Genomic DNA, 26919 nt, shown 5'->3' with positions numbered 1-26919 from the left:
GTAAGTATGCAACGTAATTAAACATTATGAGGCTGAAATTGAAGCTTTTTATTTTGGATATACATACCACTATTACTGTTGTAAAGACATTTTTATATAGTGATACTTTGTATTATGGGCTCTGCAAAGTTCTATACTGTAATCAAGACATTTATATAAAGTGACACTTTGGGATTATTTGGCCTCATAAGCTAGATGCCAGTGAAATTAGCATACACATCATTAATAGACATGTTTACACTTCCAGTGTTAGGGTTTTTGTTTATTCCAGTTGTACCTCCTTTGGCAGACGGCTATTATGTTTTACTTTAGTGCCATATTGTGGATGCCAGAGAACTTGCATTTGCCAGGGAATGATCTCCTGCAAGTGAAGAAAATTAATGCCATGATAAAATTCAGAAAACATTTAGGAAAACGTAGTTGGGTTTATATTTTGTTAGAGATAAAACAGTCTTCACAAAGAATAGTACTTTTGTTAAATTGCTACAATTATACTTAAATCTGGTGCCTATCTGGATTTACATGTATTCTGATTTAGAGTCAAAATTAATAAAGCATACCGTGGCTATACAAGGAGTCTCAGTTTTCAGAATGGCATCAAATAAAGGTAAATTATACTTTACCTGAGATGCTATATTATGAAGTAGAATGGTGTAGTCTAATTCAATAAAGTCATCATTTCTTTGCTATGACAAAAAATAAAAATGTGTTGTTTAAAACTTAATATCTTTGGCAAAAATTACATTTAATTTTGAAAATCATCTTTGATTAGTAGATGAATATAATATTTCCATTTAGGTAAAAATAAAAATTGAACGTTATAATTTCAATTTAATGTGACAAAATCTATTCTCTTATACTAAATAAAGTGTTCTTTCAAGATGCATTTTAAAATCATGATCTTATATTTGTTCCCCAAAAAATGTTTACCTGTTTTTAGTTTCCAAGTTGTGGTGGCTACTTAAGAGAATTACCAAGTGTAGCTTGTTATTTAAGAACTCTTCGTGTTTCCATCGTACAGAAAAGCATAATTTATGGGATAAGCTATGGCAATGGGTGTTTACATTGAAAGAATCCAATTTTATAACAGAAATTCTCTTTTTGAAAACTGAAAATAAGGCCGAGCACAGTGGCTCACACCTATAATCCCAGCACTTTGGGAGGCTGAGGTAGGCAACTTGCCTGAGCCTAGGAGTTCAAAACCAGTCTGGACAACACAGTGAAACCACGTCTCTGTGAGAATAAACAAAAAATTAGCCAGGCATGGCTGGGTGCGCCTGTACTCCCAGCCACCTGGGAGGCTGAGGTGGGAGGACCGCCTGAGCCTGGGAGGTTGAGGCTGCAGCGAGCCATGATCACACTAATGCACTCCAGCCTGGGCGACAGAGTGAAACCCTGTCTCAAAAACAGGCAAACAAACAAACCAGAAAACCTGAGAATAGTAAAATGTAGTGAGTGTAGTTGTGTGATTGTGTAATTAAAGCTTTTTTCTGTACTGTACAGTAGAGGGAAAAAACAGATAGTTTCAGTATGGCATGACTATAGTAATTTGAACACAAAACTTAGATTGCTAAGGGAAATAATCTGTACTAAGCTGAGCACAAAAGCTAAATGTTGGATTATAACTCAAGACTTCACTCTTCTGAAAGCACAGCTTTGCTTGTCACTGCCATAAAACGTGGCCCTGAGGATCTCTATAGAGCAGATTAAAGGTGAGGAGAGTCATTACAATTGTCCCTTAGTATCCATGGAGGATTGGTTCCAAGATTCCCCTCAGATACCAAAATCCACGGATGCTCAAGTCTCTGACATAAAACAGTGTAGTATTTGCATATAACCTGTGCATACCCTCTCATATACTTTAAATCATCTCTAGATTACTTATAATACCGAATACAATCTAAATGTAAGTAGTTGTTATATTACTTAGGGAATCATGACATTTTTCCCCCAAATATTTTTGATTCTCGGTTGTTTGTATCCATGGATGCAGAACCCATGGAGAGGCCTGACTGTATATTGTACACCTGGGATTCTGTCTTGCTGCTACTAATAAAACTCTCTCAACCTTTTTGTTCTAGAAGAGGGTTTGAGTAAAGTATCATAGTTAAATCTGACTTGACTAACCTGAAAGATTAAGAGCTACGATTACCATGATGCTTTTTGAAAGTGCAGTCTAGATACTGTGTATTAACAGAAAGTGTTTCATTGAAATCCTTGGCTTTGCCTTGCTTTTATTATGCTTCCTAGTCTGTATGTTCCCAGAGAATGCAACTAACGAAGCACAGTTATTAGGCCAAGTTTGAGGCAAAGGAGGCCTGTGGTTTGCATCTCTCAGCCAAATCAAACAACTTTTTAGACCAGTTACTGTTGCTTTGGACTCTTGCTACAATTCTTCACCTTCTCTAATCTTGATTGTACGTGACCTGTCCTTTGAAATCCCAGGTTTGCTATTAAATACAAAATGACTATAGGGACACTGTTTATCCAATTATGAATTACAATACTTTCGATAAATATTAACCCCATTAATAGTGTATTTTATAGAAACTACTTACCACTTGCTTGACAGTTTGAATTTTTACCATTTTATACCATGTGTCTTCAGTAGAATTTTGCCATATTATATAACCACAGGCAACCCAGGCTAAATGTAGAACGAGTGTCATTTCTGGAGATACATTTCCAAAATTGTCTGGTAGGAGAAACATTTATATGATAATTATATATATAGTATTAACCTTTTAAAACAAAATCTAAATTCTAAATCATGTCTTAGTTTCCTTCAAATGTGTGCAGAAAATAATTTAATTAAGCTATGGATCTATAAAATTTCTGAGGCCTCTTTTTTGTTGGATTAGATGAGAAATGAGTATTTTTGCAAAAGCCTGTATGTTTCTAACATACTTAGCAACTAACAATTTTAAGCATAGATAATTGAGATTGATTTTAAGTTTGAAACAAACATGGTTTTCATGCTGTATTTATATACCTGGAATATTTTGTGCTTCTAGCGGTTCCTTCATGGACTTAAGTCTTTGATAAAATGTGTTGTCTTCTTCATCTGGATTCTTTCCAGTTTCTCCTTCAAATGTGAAGTTGACTTCTGGTGCAGTTTCTTGTCCCATTGAAGGGTAAAGTACTTCAGCTGTGCAGTTCACCTTAACTTGCTGTTTGAAATTTAGCAAAATACCCTTATATACAGAAGGCTATTCATTATTAATTATCATCTTTGAGATATGATTTAAAGCATAGGCCCCTAATGGTGTTGTTTTAGACTAGACTTCAGAGTGCTTGTTTTCAGAGGTATCTAATTGGGCCTGGCCTGTTAATATTCTAGACTTATCATGTGAATACCCTAAAATAGATAACTTTATAAATGATACGGTGTCATAATCTTATAAATTCTAGTCTTAAAACTTTCAGTATATTTCGGTATTAACGGGGTGTCCATTTGCAAGGCCAGATTTTAATCTGACTTTATATACCAACTCAAGACTCTGGACTCTGGTTACTTTTAAAGTTTTTCCATTACCCTTACTCTTTGCTCCTGAAATAACAGAAAGTTTTTGAAATGCAGAGGCAGCAATCTGTGTCTGGATATAAAATTAGAAGATTATGGCATTGGGTTATGCTTTGTGAAGATGGCTGTCTAGCAGCTCAGATGCCTTTTAATGAATCTCTTTATGAATTATGCTCAACAGAAAGGCAAGCTTTTTAAAATTTCAAGATGGCTGTGGTACAGATTGCAGTTCCTTTAAGTTTGTCTCATTAATAATTTGACAGTTGTGTATAATCTTTAAAATTTCCCTTCCCCATTACTGAAAGATCTTCATCTGAATGGTGGTTATCAGCTGGCATTCTATTGCTTGTGAATATCTAAGAGCACGTTCTTTGTCTAAAAACCCAATGAAAAATAGAATGAGAAAAGCAGATGTAAGAAGATGATTGATTGGGGAATAAATTACTTCACTCATTTATATTAGGCATAAATTCAGACTGCCCTAAGAGTATGTAACTTCTTAAGGAAATTCATTGGAACTGAAGTGTATAGTCTTTTTCTGTGTAGTTTGGTAGAAATAATTCACAAACCTAGTAATACCCAAAGATAGTAAAGAACTGATCCTTGTAAACTTTGCCCATATGGTCAGTATTTTTTAGAGGCAGGGATTTCACAACAACTTTTTAAAAAGAGGTAAAACTAATCAGTCTTACGGATTTGATCAGCAAAGATGATCTGGAATATTTAGAATTAAATTTGTTTAATAAGAACATTTTGGCTGGGCATGGTAGCTCATGCTTGTAATCCTAGCACTTTGGGAGGCAGAGGCAGGAGGATTGCAAAAATTAGCCAGGTGTAGTGGCATGCACCTGTGGTCCCAGCTACTTGGGGAGGCTGAGGTGGGAGGATGGCCTGAGCCCGGGAAGTTGAGGCTGCAGTGAGCCATGTTCCGCCGCTGCACTTCAGCCTGGGTGATAGAGTGAGACCTTGTCTCAGAGAAAAAAAAAAAAATTTAACTTACTTTTTGTATAATTTCTTCAACAGCAAATTTAAGGCGATACTTATGTCCTCTTCCTGGAATATCCTAAAATTAAGAAAATGTAATGGAGACAAGAAAATATAACAACATTATACTTGCATTGTTAGAAGCATCCATCTCATTTGGTTGGAGGGGCTGGCTGAAGGGGAATGGTGAAAGCCTTAGGTCTTGAAAAAGGCATGTCGCCATGAATGTAACATCTAATTTAGCAAGTCCCCTATCAAGTTTATTTTGGATGAAAACAAAAGAGTAGGATAAAAGCATACAAATTGGGCACAACTCACTTTCAACCATCAGAAGACTTTATTTAACCTCTGGATCTGTGATCTTAAAGTCTCTACATAAGAAAGTTTGAAACTGTTTAATTCTAAAGATGACAAATAATATCACCTTTGAAAAGATTTTTTCGTAAAGTTCAGTGTACCCTCCAAATAATGTTCAATGAATGTGAATTTCATTTTGAGGCAGATTACTGCAAAGCAATCGGAGACTTAATACAATTAAGTATTGTTTTTACTTGTATATTAGTGGAAATGCAAAATGATTAACACATTTTATAAGACTAAGAAATTGTAATTCACTTTTAAATCAAGATACAGATTGAAAATTTATACCTAATTATGTTATGTGGTACAGTTTCAAAATAAGATCTACTGTCTGTCACCTCTAAAAGACTGTTAGCAGTTAAAATTCTGTCAGATAAATAAGGGATAGTCTCAAAGCCAGTAGATTTTAGTAAAATGAAAACAAACCTCGTTAGTGATTGCTGAGGCCTTAAACATTTAATTCAAGCCTTTAGCAGAGGGTGCACATCATTTAAGGCAGTCATGAGGTAGCAGTGTTAGGTGGCTAAAGGCCAGCGTCAGCCCACAGTGCTTTTATTCTTTGACTTTTATTGTTAGTTTCTCTTGCTGTTTGTTTCCCCCTTCGTTTTGGTCAAAGGATCTGATAAGGATTTGTCTTAAAATGTAGGCAGTAGAGTCGTTTGGAAGATGGGAGCTTCTGTTGGTCCAGATCAGAGTAGCAGATGAGAAACGTGGCAGCCTTAGTAGTCTTTTGAATGGTTCCTACAGGTTACACTTAAGGAAAGTGCTGCCCCTTACTTAGAGCGTGTTCCCATTTTCTTGTAACTGTGTGCGTAAAAACTGTCTCTGCCTTAAGGTGAAAACAGTCCCGGGCTGTCTCCAGAGACTGGAGTATAGACAATCCCCCAGAAACCTTAATATCTCAAGACCAGATACCAGCAGTGTGTCCTAAAACAGAAGGTGGGTAGGGGGTGGCACGGAGTGTCTGCACCCAAAGACTGAGACCGCGGGTGAGTGGAGGGAGCGCAATCCTGAAGCCTCCGCTGCCCACCACCCCCTGCTAAACTCACCTCCATGCTGGCTTGTTTGACCTTCTGCACCTCAAACACCCTGTGGGGGGTCCCCTGCTGGTAGTTGATGTAGTTCTGTGCCACCAAGGCCGCCCTGGAGGCTGGGTAGTTGGTCGGCGGGATTTCCATTCTGGATGAGCAGTGACTTCAGGGCTTGGGCTACTCAGGCTTAACGGGGCCAGTAGCAGAGCGCCGCCCGTCCTGCTTGCTGCTGGGTCCGGTTGCCGGGAAAAGTCGCAAGCTCCTTCAGTCTGTTTTCTTCCTCAGCTCCTTCCGACTCCGGAAGCTGCTGTTTGGGCCCAGGCTGCCTGCGTCCGAGCGCCCTGGGCTGACTGCTTCTGAGGCCCCGCCCCGCTACTGCTTGCAGCCGGCTTCCTTACTCCGCCTGCCGGTTCCTACTGGAGAAGAGGCCAGCATGCTGTCAGGCACCAGCAGGTGGAGGTGTGGGGAGGGCGTCAGTGGGCTAGGTTCGCTGGGATTGCATCTTTCGTTTCATTAACCTTTATAGAAGTGCAGGGTGGGGCTTTCTCGCCTTCACTTATATAGGACATCTGTGAAACCTCCAGTTTCCTGTCCATGGGAAAAAAGTCTGGTTGCTTTGCTTACATACTGGAGCGAAGCAACCAATATACACCGCACGCAGCGTCCCTGGCAGGGCAAGGTAGACAGTACTCCAGGTAGTGATTCGATTCCTTCATTTCCCTTCCCCTTATGAGAGTCCAGGAAGAGGCTTGCTCATCCTCAGCTTTTTGTGGGTTTGGACCAGTTCTGCCCAAATCAAAGTACGAGAATCTGCAAACTATAGTATTAAATTGGGAGATTATGTAATTTGGATCAGGAGAAATAAAAAAAATGCACCTGTACCCCTTTCCTTTACTAATCTTAAAATGATAAGTTTTGATGTAACGCCATGCTTTCAACTTGAGTCATTTTGAATATTTTACTTCAAGGTTTAAAATAAACTTAAAAACTGAACTTACACAAAGCACTATCTCTGGTATGTGGTCTACCTCATTGAAATGGGCCTCTAAACCTGACTTTGTAGAAGTACGGGTTTATCCTTGGTGGTCTTACATTAATTGGGCTAGGATAACTTGGAGATTCTACCAAAGTTTGGCCAAGGTCTTCGCTGCCTGGATTGAGACCTTTCTTTCTTTTCTTTTCTTTTCTTTTTTTTTTTTTTTGAGATGGAGTTTCACTCTTGTTGCCTAGGCTGGAGTGCAGTGGTGCAATCTCGGCTCACTGCAACGTCCGCCTCCTGGGTTCAAGCAGTTCTCCTGCCTCAGCCTCCAGAGTAGCTGGGATTACAGGTGCCCACCACAATGCCCGGCTAGTTTTTTGTATTTTTAGTAGAGACGGGTTTAGGCTAGGCTGGTCTCGAACTCCTAACCTCGGGTAATCCACCCACTTTAGCCTCCCAAAGTGCTGGGATTACAGGCATGAGCCACCGTGCCTGGCCAGGACCTTTAACTTGGTAGTAATGCACACACCCAAGACTCTTGAGGTGTCTCTCTTTCTGATTATGTAGATTCTGCAGTAAATCTGGATTCTGGACTTTGGCCCCAGTTTCATGCTTATTATTGTCTCCTGGGATTTGGGGGTTCTGATTGACTTTGCCTTTAAATACCATCTGTCTGCATGCCTATCATCTTATATCAAATGTCAGTGAAACTTTTCTCAGTCTTGTCTGTGTATGAGAAATTTGCTTTGGGAGACACTATCTTTCACACATGACCTTTTTTTCTTTTTTTTTGAAGATGGAGTTTTGCTCTGTTGCCTAGGCCGGAGTGTAGTGGCGCAATTTTGGTTCACTGCAACCTCCACCTCCCGGGTTCAAGCATTTCTTCTGCCTCCGCCTCCCTAGTATGTGGGACTACAGGTGCGCTCCATCACGCCTGGCTAATTTTTTTGTATTTTAGTAGCCATGGGGTTTCACCGTGTTGAGTTTGGGCAATCCTCCTCTGCCTCCCAAAGTGTTAGGATTATAGACATGAGCCACCATGCCCAGCCTCTCCACGTTTCTTAGTTCAGCATTCGTTAAACCCTGACCCACCCATAGCAATATTTTTGCAAAGACAGAATATCAGCCAATTTTTGATGGGGTTGTCAGATACAAACTTACATTGTCTCCTGGCATAAATTTACCAAGAATTGGTGAAATTTGGGGAACTTTGACATGAAGAAGACTGTTCGTTTGAGAGACACTTTAGAAGAACACCAGAAATAAAAAAATAAGACTTTCGGAGAACAGTATTTGTCTTATTTGTCTAAGATCATTTTAAGTAGAAGACTGTCCATATTTTATTTCCATACTTCAAGGTTTTTTATTAATAACGTGGCTTATCGTTAAGCTTTTTCCTCTCTCCTTGAAAAGGAAAGATAATTAGCGTTTTACAGTGATAATTTCATATTTGTCTAAAACTGGCTTTAGCTCACCTTTTCCTGTTTCTCATTTTCTTCCATTAAAAATTTGAAAGATGATTCATGAGACTAAGTCATTCTGTAATTATATGTGCAGTCCAGGAATATCTAGTCCAAATAAACAGCTAAAAATGTCTAAGAAAAAAATCACTGTGCTTTAAAACATGTGTAAAAATAAATGTGGTCAAATGAACTTAAATAGCCTTTATTATTATGTTTATAAGGAGCAAGTTTATGGCCGGGCGCGGTGGCTCACGCCTGTAATCCCTGCACTTTGGGAGGCCAAGGCAAGTGGGTCACGAGGTCAAGAGTTCAAGACCAGCCTGGCCAATATGGCGAAACCCCGTCTCTACTAAAAATACAAAAATTAGCCAGGCATGGCGGCGGGCGCCTGTAATCCCAGCTACTCGGGAGGCTGAGGCAGGGAACTGCTTAAACCCGGGAGGCGGAGGTTGCAGTGAGCCGAGATCACGCCACTACACTCCAGCCTGGGTGACAGAGTGAGACTCCATTTCAAAAAAAAAAAGGCAAGTTTTCAAGATAAAAGAGGAGCTCTTAAATATGATTTAACGATTTTTGAATATAAAGCTTATAAATTATATTTTTAAAAATGTATAAAATATTTCTGATTAATAGATGAATTTGGGTGAGTGTAACAAAATAATATTTATTTAAAGTTGATTATATGTCTTCCAGGTTTTATTACATAAAATTAATGCTGATAAAATATTCCAAGTTTATATAAAACTGAATTTGATTTTTTCATGATCTAAACTTTCTAAATTTTATATATTGATCAAATAGGCCAAGTAAGTTACTGATTCGATCAGTTGTATAAGATTACAAAATATAAAATGGTGTTTAAATAAAATTGTAATACAGATGTCTTTTAAAGGAGTTTTGATCTTATAAAATTATGCTTCTGTTATAAAGACCAAATGTGTTAACTAAAATTATAATTTTTCAGATCTTCAGTTAACTTTCAGGCCCTTACATAATGTCAAATTAGTCCTGGGATAATTGGACAATTTCTGACTAATACATGATACAGAGCTTTGGTTACTAAAGAGAGTTTCAATTTACCTTTATTCTTATACATTATAAAATGACTATGAATTAACACAATGTGCACATACTTTGGTTGTTATATATGTGTTGTTTTGCCACCTTAAAATTATAGAAGTAATCTAAAATTTGTATTTATAAAAATTTAGCTAACCAGGTGCAGTGGCTCACACCTGTAATCCTAGCACTTTGTGAGGCTGAGGTGGGAAGATCGCTTGGGCCCAGGAGGTTGAGACTAGTCTGAGCAACATGGCGAAGCCCCGTCTGTAAACTACACAAATTAGCCAGATGTGATGGCATGTGCCTGTAGTTCCAGCTACTCGGGAGGCTGAGGTGGGTGGATCACTTGAGCCCAGGGAGGAGGTTGCAATGAGCCGGGATTGCGCCAGTGCACTCTAGCTTGGGTGAAAGAACCAGACCCTGTCTCAAAAAAAAATTTTAGCGTGACATTTCTTGGTTTTCTGTCTTCTGGTTTTCTCTTTGGGAAAGCAAAAGTTGATTACTTTGGTTAAAAGTGGTGATTAATAAGAATAGGAATATACTTGGTATAATAACTACAGACAAACATGAAAATAAATATATATTTCTATATATACACACAAGATATGAATTTTATTAGTTTGTTAGAATGGTAATTTCAATATGATATATATGCTGTTTTATTTAATATACTGATAAAGTGAGTTGTCAGAATATTACATTAAATATAAAATTTAAAATAAAAAACCCTAATTTTCCATTTACATAATTATATATTATGTATTTTTAAACAGACATACCTCATTTTATTCAACTTTATTGTGTTTCACAGATAGTATGTTTTTTACAAATTGAGGGTTTGTGATAACCCCATGTGGAACAAGTCTATCAGCTCCATATTTTTCTTTCTTTCTTTTTTTTTTTTTTTTTGAGACAGAGTCTCACTCTTGTCACCCAGGCTGGAGTGCAGTGGCACAATCTCAGCTAACTGCAACCTCTGCCTCCCGGGTTCAAGCGATTCTCCTGCCTCAGCCTCCCAAGTAGCTAGGATTACAGGTGCCCGCCACCATGCCCGGCTAGTTTTTGTATTTTTAGTAGAGACAGGGTTTCACCATATTGGCCAGGCTGGTCTCGAACTCCTGACCTCAAGTGAATCACCCGCCTCGGCTTCCCAAAGTGCTGGGATTACAGGCATGAGCTGCCACGCCTGGCCTCACCTCCATTTTTCTAATAGCATATTCTAACTTCACATCTCTGTGTCATATTTTGGTAATTCTTGTAATATTTCAAACTTTTTCATTATTATTATATCTGTTATGGTGATCTGTGATTGGTGATTTCTGATGTTATTGTAATTTATTTTGAGGTGCCATGAAACCTGCCCATATAAGATAGCAAACTTCAACCATATAATTGTATGTGTTCTGACTGCTCTACCTACCAGTTGTGCTTGCACATTCTCTCTCTCTCTCTCTGTCAAAGCTTAATCCAGAGTAAGGCTCTAACTCTGTTCAATTTTATGAAGGCCGAGAGAGGTGAGAAAGTTGCAGAAGAAAAGTTTGAAGCTAGCAGATGTTGGTTCATGAGGTTTAAGGAAAGAAGCCATCTCTAACATAAAAGTGAAAGGTGAAGCAGCAAGTGCTGATGCGGAAGCTGCAGCAATGATCAGTGGTCTCCTAAGATTGTTGATGACGTTGGCTACAGGAAACAACAGATTTTCTTTTTTTTTTTTTTTGAGATGGAGTTTCACTGTGTCGCCCAGTCTGGAGTGCAGTGGCATGATCTTGGCTCACTGCAGTGAGCCTTTGCTTCCTGGGTTCAAGCAATTCTCCTGCCTCAGCCTCCCAAGTAGCTGGGATTACAGGCATCCGCCACCATGCCCGACTAAGGTTTTTTTTTTTTTTTTTGAGACAGAGTCTTGCTCTGTCGCCCAGGCTGGAGTGCAGTGGCGCAATCTTGGCTCATGCAAGCTCCACCTCCCGGTGGAGGACGCCATTCTCCTGCCTCAGCCTCTGAGGGACTACAGGTGCCCGCCACCATGCCCGGCTAATTTTTTTTGTATTTTTAGTAGAGACGGGGTTTCACCGTGGTCTCGATCTCCTGACCTCGTGATCCGCCCGCCTCGGCCTCCCAAAGTGCTGGGATTACAAGCGTGAGCCACCGTGTCCGGCCATGCCCGACTGAGTTTTGTATTTCTAGTAGAAACAGAGTTTCACATGTTGGTCAGGCTGGTCTCAAACTCCTGACCTCGTGATCCATCTGCCCTGGCCTCCCAAAGTGCTGGGATTACAGGCATGAGCCACCACGCCCGGCCAAACAACAGAGATTTTCAATGTAGATGAAACATCCTTCTTTTGGAAGAAGACGCCATCTGTGACTTTCATAGCTGGGAAGAAGTCAGTGCCTGGCTTCAAATCTTCAAAGTACAGGCTGTGACTCTCTTGATAGGGGCTAATGCAGCTGGTGACTAAGTTTGAAGACAGTGCCCCTTTCTCATTGTCAAAATCCTAGGGCCCATAATAATTATGCTAAATCTACTCTGCCTGTATTCTGCAAATGGAATAACAAAGCCTGGATGACAGCACGTCTGCTTATAGCATGGCTTACTGAATGTTTAAAATCCATTGCTTAGAAAAAAATGATTCTTTCAAGAGATTACTGCTCATTGACAATTCACCTGTCACACAAGAGCTCTGATGGAGATGTACAAAGAGATTGTTGTTTCCATGCCCGCCAGTACAACATTCATTCTGCAATCCCTGGATCAAAGAGTAATTTCGACTTTCAAGTCTTATTATTTAAGAAATACATTTTGTAAGGTGATTGCTGCCACAGGTTGATTCCTCTGATGGATCTGGGCAAAGTAAATTGAAAACCTTCTAGAAAGGGTTCACCATTATAGATGCCATTAAGAACATTTGTGATTCCTGGGAGGAGGTCAGAATAACATTACCAGGAGTTTGGAAGAAGTTGATTCCAACCCTCATGGATGACTTTGAGGGGTTTAAGACTTCAGTGGATGAAGTAACAGTGAATGTACTGGAAATAGCCAGAGAACTAGAATTAGAAGTGGAGCCTGAAGATGTGACTGAAGTCCTACAATTTCATGTTCAAACTTGAACAGATGAGGAGTTCCTTCTTCTATGGATGAGCAAAGAAAGTAGTTTCTTGAGATGGGATTTACTCCTGTTGAAGACACTGCAAATATTGTTAAAATTACAACAAAGGGTAAACCTGGTTGATAAAGCAATGGCAAGGTTTGAGAGGATTGACTCCAGTTTTGAAAGAAGTTCTACTATGGATATAATGCTATCAAACAGCATCACATGCAACAGAGAAGTCTTGTGAAAGGGAAAGTCAATCGATGTGGCCAACTTCATTATTGTCTTGTCTTAATAAATTGTCATGTGACTGAGTGAAGTGGTTCACACCTTTAATTCCAGCTACTTGGGAGGCCGAGGCAGGAAGATCACTTGAGGCCAGGATTTTGAGACCAGCCCTGGGCAACATAGTGAGACCTATCTCTAAAAAACATTTTAAAGAAATTGCCACAGCCACCTCAACCTTCAGCAGCCACCACCTTGATCAGTCAGTAGCCATCAGCATCAAGCCAAGACCCTCTAGGCTCCTAGACCTTCAGTCTCTGCTTCTAATTCTGATGCTGATGTTTCAGCTGATTGTTAGCATGTTTTAGCAATAAAGTATTTTTTAATTAAGGTATGTATGGTGGGATTTTTGTTTAGACATAATGCTATTGCATACTTAATAGACTACAGTATCGTGTAAACATACACCTTTTATAAGCACTAGGAAAACAATTTGTGTGACTTGCTTTACTGCGATATTAGCTTCATTGCGGTGGTCTGGTACTGAACCCACAGTGCCTCCAAGATATGCCTGTGTGTTATGATGCTTTGAAAAAGAAAATGAACAAAAATGTATTTGTAATGTACTATCTTCCTCATAAACTGTTTTAATTTATTTATAAATACAGTGTTTCTTTGGACTAAGTAGCTTTTAAAAAAAAATAGCAATACAGCATTTCTCATCTTTTCTAGTTATATTAGCCAGCAACTATAAAGTAACTAAAGGATGAAGTGGTTAGTTCTCTTAAGGCTTTTTCTAAGAAGTTGGAGGAATTTTTTTCTTTTAATTTTTTTTTCCTTTTGATGAGTCATTTATCTGTGGGTCAGCCTCTTAGGTTGTCGTTGTGTGTGTTTTTTGAATAGGTCCTCCGTTGATAGTGTCCAGGAAAGTGGCTGAGTACATTCTGATAACTCAGAGCTTTTTGCTGATAATGAAATTTTAAGTTTCACAAGTTGCTAGTTAATATCTCCTGTGTTACCACCAGTAGTGAGAGATACAATATGTGAGCTTCCTCAAGTCACCATTTTGAAGCCTTATGAATGCAGTCACCATCTCTGTATATCAAAGTTAGTAACATAGGTTATGAGATAATAGGCATTTAAAAGTACACATACCAATTTAGGCTGTCTTAAAAACATAATTAGTAGAAATGCCCATTGCTTGCAACTTTGTTATGACTCTAAAGTCAAAACAAATCTGCAAATTTGAGGTAAACAACAGAGCCAACACAGTTCTTACATATCTATATATATATTTTTTTCGTTGTTGAAAACATTGTGGCCCTGACATAATTTTTCTTTTTCAATTAAAAAAAATAGATTTAGTGGGTACAGGTGTAGTTTTGTTACATGGATATATTGGATGGTGGTGAAGTCTGGGCTTTTAGTGTAACCACCTGCCAAATAGTATTCATTGTACCCAGTAGGTAATTTCTCATCCCTCAACCCCTCCCCACCCAACAATTCTAATGAACGTTCATTTTAATGTGACAGATGTTTTGCCAAAATGAAATTGTCTTTCATAATGTGACATTTCTTTCACCTTCAGCATTTCTATTTAGCTGCCTGTCAAGCTGTCTTCTTCTACCTTTTCTTTTTCTAAACCACTGCAAAATCTGTCTTCTTGTAGCACCTTCTGTTAGCTTTTGAAGTGAATAAACTAACCCCAGCATTTGTAAGTTAGTTTATATCTTTTTTTGTATTAGCCTTCTAGAAGAATGTTTAAGATCCTTGGTTTTAGAGCAAATCCTGACTGCCACTTAATGCTCTGTCACATTGGGCAAGTTATTTAGTCTCTCTGTCCCTCAGGTTTCTCGTCTGTAAAATGGTGATAAAAGTAATACCTGCTTCATGGGTTTGTGGTAAAGAACAAGTAAGACAATCCATATAAGGTGCTTAACATAAGCCTGGCGCATAAGTATTCTGTTGTTTGGCACTCTCTCGATTATAAATTCAGATATGGTTCCTGAAACTGTGGAATTACTCATTTGTGATTTGGTCCTTTAGAGCAGTGCTGCCCAATAGAACTTGGTGCAGTGATGGAAATCTTTTAATTTAAATGTAAACAGCCATGGTTAGTTATTACCATATAGACATCACAGATCTAGAGTACGTTTGTATAGATGTTATATTGTTGGCAAATCGAAAACACGATTTAAAATGTCTCATAGAGAACTTTGTGTATACTTGAGAATATGTCAGCGTTCCACAGTTTTGGAAATTTGCCTGTTGTAAGCTGGCATCTCCTACCAGCTTACAACAGGCAAATATTGATATTTGCTTTTTCCAAACCACTCTCAGATTTGTATGCAGGAATGTGCACTCATTAATGTCTATTTTCTTATGTGCTAATAATTTTGAAAGCAGCTGGCCTCTTCCATCTTGTGGTCTTGAGGAAGATTTCAATTTAAAGGAAGAAATCCTTGCAAACAGTAGATACTCAAATGATTTTTCCAGTGAAACAGTAGCCTGTGTTTACATATCTTTAGTATATATGTAAAGTGCTTATTCTATCATATTAATGTTGCCATTAGTGGTTTGAAGTAAACACTGAACTGTGTTTACATATCTTTCTGTGTCTTTTGAATGACTTATGTTAGTCTCTACTGTTTTGCCACTGATCATTTTCAGATATTAATTATTTCACTTGGAAATCCCTTTTCTTGTATTGCCTGAGTCTATAATGCCCAAGGAATAAAATCAAATAGGAACTATCTGAATAAATTAACTGTAGCCATCAAAGGTCCTATTTTCAAGTAGCTGTCTTTGGTTACAGAGATGTAAGGAAAGAACACTGTGTTCCAGGGAAATGGGCAGGGTTTTCAGAATATAGATTATTAGAACAAGAACCCTAGACTGACCTTTTTCTTTTAATTACTCGACTTCTACTTTTTTATTTGTGAAATTTATCTGTGTATTACCTCGGGTAGTATATCCCACCCTCACTTCAAGTAAGAACAGAAAACAGAGGGTTCTTTTTAAAATAAATTCTACAATAAACTTTTATAGCAAGACCATCATATACAAATGAAAAAGTAAAAATAATCAAATGTGTTCTTTTAAATTAATAGGAGTTATTTTATTTTGTAATTACATAATGCTTCATTTTTTTTTTTTTTTTTCCTAAATCACTTTCAGGTTTGACTTTACACATAAAAAACAATCAGGCGGTGCAGGCCAGTATGGAAAAGTAATAGGTGTCCTGGAGCCTCTGGACCCAGAGGACTACACTAAATTGGAGTTTTCAGATGAAACATTCGGATCAAATATTCCAAAGCCGTTTGTGCCTGCTGTAGAAAAGGTAAATTTTTAAAAAGTGTTTTTGCATTTTTACTTACTAAAAGCAGTTTATCAGGTATTAAATCATACTTTATCTTCCATCATGTTGTCTATCACAGTTTGTTTTAGTTGCAGTCCTGTTGTTCTGATTGTTAAGCTTTCCATCTGATTTAGAATCTCTAATTCATTAAATAGAAGAGCTGTAAATCCATGCTGTGACAATGATGGGAAATTATTATGTTTCTGAATCATAGTTACGTTTTTCTTAATAAATTGAAACTATTATATTGATTGTAATCAGCAATTTGTAGTAGTTCTTAGGGATTTATAAGAGTTTTATGTATACTACTGTAGCAGAATGATCATTCTTTAGATTCCCAACACCTGGGTGCTACTGTCTCATTTCTACTACTGAGTAATATGCTTTGTTAAATCAGTATTCAGAACAGTTTCTTCATTTGTAAACTGAGAGAAAATACTTAAACCTGCACCCCTCACAAAACTGAGGATCAGATAAGACTATGTGATATTTCCTTGGAGAAGTGCTTTGCATATATGAGGGGTTAGTGCTTTGTTCGCTTTCCAGTCATTTGCTTTATGACTGTTGTAGGCCAGGCACGATGGTTCACGCCTGTAATCCTAACATTTTGGGAGGCTGAGGCGGGCAGATCACTTGAGCCCAGGAGTTTGAGACCAGCCTGGGCAACATGCTGAAACCCTGTCTGTACAGAAAAATAAAAATAGAAAAAAAATTAGCCCGGTGTAGTGGCACACACCTGTAGTCCCAGCTGCTCTGGAGGCTGAGATGGGAGGATTGCTTGAGCCCAGAAGATGGAGACTGTGGTGAGCTGTGCACCACTGCCCTCCAGCCTAGGCGACAGTTAAGACCCTGTCTCCAAAATGGAAAAAAAAAAAAAAAAAAAAACTGTTGTAAACCCTTACTGAATTCATATAGACTGTGGTTTTTGTTTTTAACGTTTTAACTTAGAAGATCTTATTAACAGGTTATAATTTTGGTTTCAGTGGTGGAGCATTTTTCATTAATGTATTCCATTTCAAGACAATATTTTGTCATTCACACACTTTAAATTCTTAAATCCACTAATATTAATGTAGATGAAGGAGAATTTAGACATTTTACAGCATATATAACTTACAGTTTTGAAATGTCAAGAAATATTTTGTGCTATCTGTGCAGCCATGTTGTGTTGCCAAGAAAAACTAACTAAAGTGGTAGGAGCTCTACAAGTATTTGTTAAATGACTGAATTAATAAAAATTGCAAGCTCATCAAATGGTACTCTTTAAATATGTACAGTTTATTGTATATCAGTTATACTTCAACGAAGCTATTCCTTTTAAAATAATTAGATTTGAAAAAATGGTGAATTACTCTTTAATTCTAGTTCTTACTGACATTTTGTAACACCAGAGCTATAATGTAGTGATCTGCCAATGAGGCAAAGCAGTTAGAGGTATGCAGTAGGGGCTCAAGACACAGCTAGTGAATAAACACCAATTTTGGTGGGGATTTTCTTTTAAGGAGTTTCTTAGTTTTGCCTTTCCACTGTTTCCTCATTGTAAAATTAAGATCATGCTGTCTCTATGATGGGTTATGAGTAATTGAGTTGAGTAATTCTGAAGATGAGGTTATGAGAAAGTGATTGTTAGCACTCTAAGCATTGCTTTCAAACCAGCTTACGCCCTTAACTAATATGCTTTTCCAAGGAATTGTTCATCTAAATGCCACGATAATAACATTTAAATAGTAAAGTTGTACTATTTACAATAGCAAAGATACTGAATCAACCTAAATGCTCATCAATGATAGACTGGATAAAGAAAATGTGGTACATACACACCAATACTATGCAGCTATAAAAAAGAACAATATCATGTCCTTTGTGTGTGGGGGGGGCATGGATGGAGCTAGAGGCCGTTATCTTTAGCAAACTAACACAGAAATAAAAAACCAAATACCACATGTTCTCACTTATAAATATGAGAGCTAAATTGTGAGAACATATGGACACACAGAGGGGAACAACACACACTGGGGCCTATTAGAGGGTGAAGGATGAGAAGGAGAGAATCAGGAAAAAATAACTAATGGATACCAGGCTTAATACCTGAGAGATGAAATAATCTATACAACACACCCCCACAACATAAGTTTACCTATGTAACAAAACTATACATGTACCCCTGAACTTAAAAGTTAAAAAAAAATAGTAAAGTTGTTAAACAGTTTTAAAAAGTTCTTTTTGAGCGGTGACATACAGCACACATAAAAACGTACACTTCTGAACAGAAATATTTTGGGGTTTTTGATAATGTATCTGCAAGTAAAATCCACTCACTCCAGAAGTTGTGTTCATTCATTAACAGGGGTTTTTAGATGCCTGCGAGAAGGGCCCTCTTTCTGGTCACAAGCTCTCTGGGCTCCGGTTTGTCCTGCAAGATGGAGCGCACCACATGGTTGATTCTAATGAAATCTCTTTCATCCGAGCAGGAGAAGGTGCTCTTAAACAAGGTATGCTGGGCCCGGGCACCTTAGCGTGTCTATTTTCCTGATAGATCATCATAGCCTCAGAAGGCAACACTGTTTTCAGTCATCTTCACCCAGAATGCTAGGCACCACAGGGAATATTGTAGGTAGTGGGCAAATCTTTATGGACTTGAGATCAAGGTAGATTATTCTCTTTCTTGCAAAACTAAAAGACTACTGTATTCTCCTACATTCTCTGGGGTTTTCTTTCATGTATTTGAATTCATAGATAATTTATCAGTTCTGTTTTTAATAGGGAGGACGGAAATGTTCAGAATTCTAAGAAATTTTTAAAAGGTATCTTAACTACAGTCTTGTTATTTCTAGTGACTTATTCAAATTTCAAGAAATCCATAAATTTGTAAGTAATCTCTTCATTATGACATTGTATGCTTTTAGGCATTTTGAGGATGGCAAAGTATTTTGAAAGAATTTGGTAAACCTTATTCACAATGCAGATTTCTTGCAAAGCTGCTAAAATTGTCAACATTTCTCACAGAATAGTATGATACACCTGCCTCCGCCTCCCAAAGTGCTGGGATTACAGGCGTGAGCCACCACTGCGCCTGGCCTATATAATTATTATTTGTCAATTAAAAATTAAAACTTTTTAAAAAACATTAGATTTGAAGTAAAAATAAAAATTAGCTTTTTCTATCCTGATTTAAAAAAAGACAAAAATATAAAAGTCAGGTGAAAGGAAGTTCTTGCCACACTCAGCAAGAAAATCAACTTTCTTTTTTTTACATACATGTCTGTTGAATGCCACATTAGAGTTTTACAGTGAAAATGTTGGTAAATGAGCTTAGTATAAGAATAGCTTATAACTGTAAGATATTATAGTTATTATAATAGTGTACTATTATTATATATCATCAAAATTGGAAGAACAATAATTCAAATTCTCCCATATTCTTGATTTAAAAATGAACACTAGAATTCATTTGAGCCTAATTTTAAATGTTGTTCATGATACTGATCAGTGAGGTAACCTAAAACTGAAAGGTGAAATTGACTACAGATCTGCTGGAGGAAACATTTCTTTTAGGACTTGGATGCAATGTGGCTATTGAAAAATGGCAGGCGAGTTGTCTTTGGAATCTTATCTCATGGTATAGGATTAGAGGAAGGCGTATGTAAGGGTAAGATTCATTTGGAACTAAATCAGGGAGTAGATTTAGAGAGTTACAAGGAAGAGAGCAGGGTAAGGGGATGTGAAACAGAACCAGAAAGGCTGTCCTCAATAATTGAATGATGGATACCATATACTTGCCTCTTTCCTTCCCTTTACCCTTTCACAATCTGGATGTTTTACATTACTATCCTATTGAGAACATTAGATAATGTGTAACTAAATCTAGCTATATCTGCTCACATCTCTCCTTCTGGGTGCTTTTTTTCATATTAATTACATTTCTTTAGAGAGCCAAGGAAGCTCTCCTGTTGTAAAGAAGTTATGCAAGGAATAGAAATTGTTAGTTTGATTTAGATATCCATGTAGGTTTCTGCAGGGCTTAGCCAGTGAAGCATAGGAGTCTGCAGTATCTCTTTGAGTTCAGTTCTTTCTCTTTCAGAACAAAATTCACTCATTAGAATTAATTAGTCGAGGGTAGGTGTGAGCTAGGATATGATTTAAATTTAAAAATATTTCTAATTACATTCCTGTTGTCATAATTATTGCACTTAAGCTATACTGTCTCTAGAAGAAGCACTGAATGACTAAGAAAAATTGTTAGTTTTGGTTTATTGTAAACAAATTGATGCTTCTGGAAAACCTGTGATTATATTTAAACAAAATATTACCCTTGTCATCATTGCTGTGTTTTGCTGAGAGCCTTTATTTGGAGATAATTTAACAAACCTGAGGCTAAAGTATTTATCACTATCACAACTTCCAAATTAAGTGTAAGTGTTTGAAGTTTTATTATATTCTCGCCATATTGTTACATTTAAACATTAGCAATTTAACAGAAAGAAGTGTTTTGGTTTTGTATTAAATGGGATAAAAATAAATACAAACACACTGAGTTTTAGTGTTTAAATGGCCCAATTTAGTCCAGAATCCTTATTTTGTAGATGAAAAAATTTGAGACCTGGACAAATTGTATTTTTCCAGAAGGCATATAAGGCTTCTTTGAGGTAGAGCAAAAACTAGAAACTTGATCTTCTCATTCTCAATCAGGTGTTGAAACTGTTCAGACTAGAAAAGGAAAGACAGATCGTAGGCTTGGCTTGATTCTTGCTTCTGAGTATAGGAAGGGTACCCTCCACGTCCCCTCCTGCCCCGTGACAAAAGTTATTTTCTTATAATTAAAAATAACTGTCTGTCAGGGACCAAGAGAAAGCCTGGCCAACATGTCAAAAGCCTGTGTCTACTAAAAATACAAAAATTAGTGGTAGCAGACGCTTGTAATCCCAGCTACTTGGAGGCTGAGGCAGGAGAATTGCTTGAACCTGGGAGACGGAGGTTGCAGTGAGCTGAGATTGCCCCATTGCACTCTAGCTTGGGTGACAAAAAAAAAAAAAAAAAAAGAAGAATGGGTTTACCTTGGTCAAATTTGGAACAGTTATTATGTTTACCCCTGACGATTTTCAGAGAGAATAAATAACTCAGCTGGATAACTTAGATGGTAAAGGACCTGATCAGATGTTGTTTTAAGACCCTTTTGTATTATTCTCTGCTATTTAATGAGTTTTAAGGATAAAAATATGATAATGGAAATACCAATATTAAAATTAAATGTTGGAATTTCCATTTAGAAGAGTGACTGTTATTACTACAGGAAAAATGAGTCTAGGTCAAATATTTTAACCTTGCCATTTGTGTTTGTACCTTTGGGAAAGCATCATCTTTCTCCCTTTTTTATATCTGGACAGAAGACTTGTAGTTTGTATGAAGACTAATGAACTTTTTTTTTTTTTTTTATCCCAGCCTTGGCAAATGCAACATTATGTATTCTTGAACCTATTATGGCTGTAGAAGTTGTAGCTCCAAATGAATTTCAGGGACAAGTAATTGCAGGAATTAACCGACGCCATGGGGTAATCACTGGGCAAGATGGAGTTGAGGACTATTTTACACTGTATGCAGATGTAAGTACTGTTGGTCATTGACAGTCCTGCTTTTATTAACCATAGAAGGAAATCCAGATTAGCTTTTGTTTTTGCAAATGGACACATTTGCTTGCTGAATTTGTGGCTTTATACATGTGGCATTTTCTGTAATTTGCTATTAGAGCAACTCTTAAGTGCAGAAGTTAAAAATAAGATTTATTTTATCTTGACCTTTTGTGAATGTGTCATTTTCTTAGATGTATATTATCTCTCTTTCTTGGATAAGCACAGACAGACAAATTAAAAAGAAAAGGAAAAATAAAATAAGATGTATATTATCTCTCTCATTTTAGCTTTATTTGCATAGTTACTTTATTCTCTTTGATTTATCCCTTTTAATTACCTTGCCTATACCTTTCTTGACTTAAATCTCAAGGGAGAAGGTGTTTATTACATTTCATAAGGCCTCCTGGAAAACACTACTCTCGGCATATCATTAAGGTGTCCAAAGGAAAGTCATATTCACATTTTCTCGGAAGAAACACTTCTGAGTGCTTGAGCTGGGGCTACAGAGCAGAGTGGGGATGAGGAGGGAAGGCTGTCAATGGTGTTCACTCCATGAAATGGAAAGATTTGGTTTCTGGTTGCGACTGTCAAATGAAATAATTTTCAAATAGGATTTCCACTTGGAATAAAACAAAAATGTTTCTCTTTGGCTTTTAATTATTTTAAACTAAGAGTAGTGAGTAGAAATCTTAATCTAAAGGAATTAAATGGCTAAAATGCACCTGTATTTTTCTCAAATATTTTCCAATAAGCAATGCTAAAATATCTACTGTGTTTGTTTTCAGGTCCCTCTAAATGATATGTTTGGTTATTCCACTGAACTTAGGTCATGCACGGAGGTAGGCAAGTTTAAACTTTACTGTCATACCCTTCAAAAGACCACCCTGCAGAATGATCATACAAAATCTTGACCTTGCATGACTTTTACTTGATAGTTTAAAAAAACAAAAACAAAAACCTCTCTTTTTTTTAAATCTCTAGGGAAAGGGAGAATACACAATGGAGTACTGCAGGTATCAGCCATGTTTACCATCCACACAAGAAGACATCATTAATAAGTATTTGGAAGCTACAGGTCAACTTCCTGTTAAAAAAGGAAAAGCCAAGAACTAACTTTGCTTACTGTGATTTGACTGACTTTAATTGAATCTGCGTGGTTTCGATACTTTGATGGATTCCAGTGGAATAAACTCAGGCTGCTGAAACAAGAAATTCTGAGCCCAGGAAGCGGGCTCTTCTTTCTTCAAAAGAAGCCCTTCTTGTTCATATTCAGGAGCTTCTGTTATATTCAAAGGTAATTCTATGTCTATCTCACCTCTATTGATTGGTTTTATAGTTTATTGAAAATCCTCAAATAAAATATAATTATTACTGAAATATGTTTAATATTTAAGGGGAGAAGAGACTAATTTCGGTTATACTTTTAAGCTTAGAATATATGTTCATTTCCAAATTTTGTATCATAAGAGTTTTCAACATAGAGAAAAGCTGAAAAAATGCAAAGAACCACATACTTTCTATCTACCTTCCTTTGTCAACAGGTTGTTTATCATATAATAATTTGTTTTGTCATATTTGTTTTCACTGTCTATTATCTGTTTAAGTCTCATAACTCTGTATTTTTAGTTTGCTGAAGACTTGAAAGTGAATCGCATACATCATGACACTTCTTAGAGTGTCGTTAATGGGCAGGCTTTTCTGTTGAAGAGTGGATTCCGTATGATCTTCATAGAGAGTGTTTTTCAGATTCTTCATTGGGATATTAAAATATTAGCCAAATTTCTCTCTGTTTTATATATGTCTGATTATTTCAGTTTGTGGTTTCTGCAAATTTGTAACTGCCTCTGTTTTAGGAGTATAAGTATTACTTCCTTGTGGTCTATTGTGAATTAAAAAGTAGACCCTTGCATATACTATTCTTGTTTGTGTTCATCTTAATGTTTTTGTACAGCTAAATCAAATGTAATTTATAGAGTTAGTTTCATCAACCTAATGAATGCTAGTTAAATTTGAATTCCTTGGAATTTATCGTATATTGTATTCACTGAGATTGTGAAGGGACAAATGTTAATCTTTTGTTTCCAGAAAAAGTTGGGCTTTCCCAAGCAGTTCTATTACCCAGTTCAGAATTGCTTCATCCAAAAACATCTGATGGTGTAGATGGATCCTAGTCCTTTCCATTACCTGATGGTAGAAATAAAATAATTGATTTTAAATTCCTTTGCTTTTCTTGACTTATAGACGTGGCTTTATACTTTAAGGTTTCTTGGGAAAAAAGATCTTTAAAAAGTATTGAGCACATGTTTTCAAGGCATTTGCTAAATACTTTTTTTTTTTTAATTTTTATTTTTTTGTGGCAGGGTCTCACTCTATCCCCCAGGCTGGAATGCAGAGGGACTATCTCTGCTTACTGCAACCTCTGCTTCCTGGGTTCAAGCAGTTATCCCATCTCAGCTGCCCAAGTAGCTGGGACTACAGGTGTGCGCCACCACTCCCTGCTAATTTTTGCATTTTTTGAAGAGATGGGGTTTTGCCATATTGCCCAGGCTGGTCTCAAACTCCTGGGCTCAAGCTCTCTGCCTGCCCCAGCCTCCCAAAGTGCTGGGATTATGGGCGTGACCCACCATGCCTCGCTGCTAAATACTTTAAATGCATTGTATAATTTCATTCTCACAACCCTGAGAGTTAAGTACTATTATTATGTCCATTTTGTAATAGAGGAAGCACAGATAAGGTAAATAACTTTAATGAGACCACAAAACCTAAGTTTTTAAATTGATACTTTAATTACAATTATTCACCAAGTGCACTTCCCCCATGAATGTCTGTTGCTACAGTAGCATCAGGTCTGAAAAAATGTGGTTGCTTTGGCATTGCATCAGCATCTTGTGCCATTCACAGTAACTTTGAATATTGTTCCTAATGAGGAAATACATTCTGTGTACTTCATGGAATTTAGCGTGATTCCTATGGCTATTGAGAATAGTCACAACTACTGGAACTAACCTGGATAAATAAGTAAAAAATTTACTTATTTTTAATTTGTAAAACATCCTGGTTATAATGTTACAGTGTTAGAAAAGGTCCTAGATATTTAATCCAACACCAGCATTTCATAGGTGATGATTCAGGCCTAGCTGGTGGGAGTAATTAGAATAGGTTCACAAATGGACAGATTAGGACTAGAACCCACATCTCTTTCTAAATCACTAGTTATAATTGGCAAAGATCACATACTAACCAAAGTCTGTAGCATGGAGAAAAATTAATGAGAATATTCATAGGTGAGGGTTGTTCATACTACTATCAAGAAGGATAATTGTTGGCTAATTCAAATATTACATACTTGTATTGGACAACAGTAGCAGCACTAGGTTGTATTGTACTGATTCCCAACCCTCACTGTACTTTAAAAATCACTGGGGGAGCCTTAAAAAGAAATACCTAGGCCTACACCCAGATATTTAGATTATTTGGCTGGATCAAGATAAAAACTTTTTTGGGTGATTCTAATATGCAGACAAAATTAAAGACCGCTGAAATATCGCCTGCACTGCGCTTAAGCCCAAGACATGAAATGAAAAATTTGTGAAATTCAGAAGTGTCATATTGTATTCTTTTGTGTGATATTAGAGTTTGGTTTTTTTGTTTAACAAATTTTTTTTTTTTTAAGAGATGGGGTCTTCTAAGACAAAAACCATCTGACTCAGCAATACCATTACTGTATACCCAAAGGAACGTAAATCATTCTGTTATAAAGACACATGCATGCACACATTCATTGCAGAACTGTTCATAATGGCAAAGATACGGAATCAACCTACATGCCTATCACTGATAGACTGGATAAAGAAAATGTGGTACATACACATTGTGGAATACTATGCAGCCATAAAAAAGAATGAGATCAAGTCCTTTGCAGGGACATAGATGGAGCTGGAAGCCATTATCCACATCAAACTAACATAGGAAAAGAAAACCAAATACTGCATGTTCTCACTTATAAGTGGGAGCTAAATAATGAGAACACACAGACACACAGAGGGGAACAACACACACTGGGGCCTATTGGAGGGTGGAGGGTGGGTGGAGGGAGAGGATCAGGAAAAATAACTAATGGGTACTAGGCTTAATACCTCGATGATGAAATAATCTGTACAACAAACCCCCACGACACAAGTTTAGCTATGTAACAAGCCCGCACATCAACCCCTGAACTTAAAGAGATGGGGTCTCGCTATGTTGCCCAGGCTGCTCACAAATTCATGAGCTCAGGCAATCCTCTGGCCTCAGCCTCTGGAGTAGCTGGGACAACAGGCACACACCACCATGCCTGGCTTGATAACTTTACCTTAAAAAAAAAGTGTTCTTGTTTTTTGTTATTTCTTTCCTCTGCTCACTCTTAGATTGTGTAGTTGTAAAATCACTAAAAGTTAATCAACTCCAAAGTTTAGGATTTTTCATATTTTAATGTTTTTGAAATCTGGGTGAGTCTCAAAATTGATAGCCAACCCAGCAGGAGTAAATCATGATATGTTGGAATGTATCCTTTTGCACGTGATAGCTATTTGCATTGCTAAAACTGTAAATTGTTGAACTGGAGCTCTAATTGCCACTGAAAGTGTCTTCAAATAACATTGTAGTGCATCATTGAAATAAGTTAATTGTATTCAAGGAAAATTTATTGTGAGCATTCATTCATTTATCCATTCCAGTAAGTCTTAGGCAGCATGTTAGGTGACTATAGTACTTTGAAAACTAGGAAAGATCACAGAACAGGTCAGAATTTTCTAATTTGAGAGAAATTGATGTAATAAACTAAGATGTCATGAATGACTAACATTTAAGTGCAAATATGTAAGCTTCCAACTGACTTTCAAAAGAACTTGTTTCACTTCTAAAAATCCGTAATTCAGGTAGGAAGAAAATGAAACTATGAATAAAATAAAATGGAATGTAGACAAAATCCCTGGTATTATTTTATGTCTTAAGAAAGTTCTAAAGGGATTAGGAAAATGAATGTCATGCTGTATGTAATTGTAATTAGCTAAGAGTGATTCAGAATAATTTAGACTCTTAATGGAAAGAGGACATAGGGAATAGTTTTTCATTTTATGCCAAGTGATTTTTCTGTTGTTTATTAGCTAGTGAAACCAATGTTGGTAAAATTAAGTTAACAATTTTAGAGTTTATGCTAGAAAAGATGTTCTGAGGCTGGGCGTGGTGG

General features: G+C 37.1%; 2 protein-coding genes across 4 annotated transcripts in view; one reads left to right on the top strand and one right to left on the bottom strand.

Moving 5' to 3' along the window:
* LOC116463434 (elongation factor G, mitochondrial-like) overlaps positions 1–23908 on the top strand; it is a 45622-nt gene extending 21714 nt beyond the window's left edge. For both annotated transcript variants that reach the window (XM_032146534.2, XM_058434629.1), the window contains exons 14-18: positions 15885–16047; positions 18413–18557; positions 21505–21665; positions 22478–22531; positions 22674–23908. In XM_032146534.2, coding sequence (XP_032002425.1) covers positions 15885–16047; positions 18413–18557; positions 21505–21665; positions 22478–22531; positions 22674–22805 — 655 coding nt within the window. In that variant the 3' untranslated portion in view covers positions 22806–23908. The remainder of the gene's footprint in view (positions 1–15884; positions 16048–18412; positions 18558–21504; positions 21666–22477; positions 22532–22673) is intronic.
* LOC116463439 (latexin) lies at positions 7–6262 on the bottom strand. 2 transcript variants are annotated; one of them, XM_032146543.2, is made up of 6 exons: positions 5917–6262; positions 4524–4586; positions 2993–3170; positions 2559–2695; positions 624–686; positions 7–361 (listed from the first exon to the last, which is right to left on the bottom strand). In XM_032146543.2, exons 1-6 carry the CDS (start codon positions 6043–6045, stop codon positions 263–265), a joined length of 669 nt encoding a protein of 222 aa, XP_032002434.1. In that variant the 5' UTR covers positions 6046–6262; the 3' UTR covers positions 7–262. The 2 variants fall into 2 exon arrangements, with proteins under 2 accessions (XP_032002434.1, XP_058290618.1); XM_058434635.1 differs by lacking the exon at positions 5917–6262 and adding an exon at positions 5294–5908.
* Positions 23909–26919: the final 3011 nt, after the last annotated feature.

Source organism: Hylobates moloch, unplaced genomic scaffold, assembly GCF_009828535.3.
Source record: "Hylobates moloch isolate HMO894 unplaced genomic scaffold, HMol_V3 SCAFFOLD_36, whole genome shotgun sequence".
In the NCBI taxonomy this organism is placed as follows: Eukaryota; Metazoa; Chordata; class Mammalia; order Primates; family Hylobatidae; genus Hylobates; species Hylobates moloch.
This window is presented reverse-complemented; position numbering and strand designations above follow the sequence as displayed.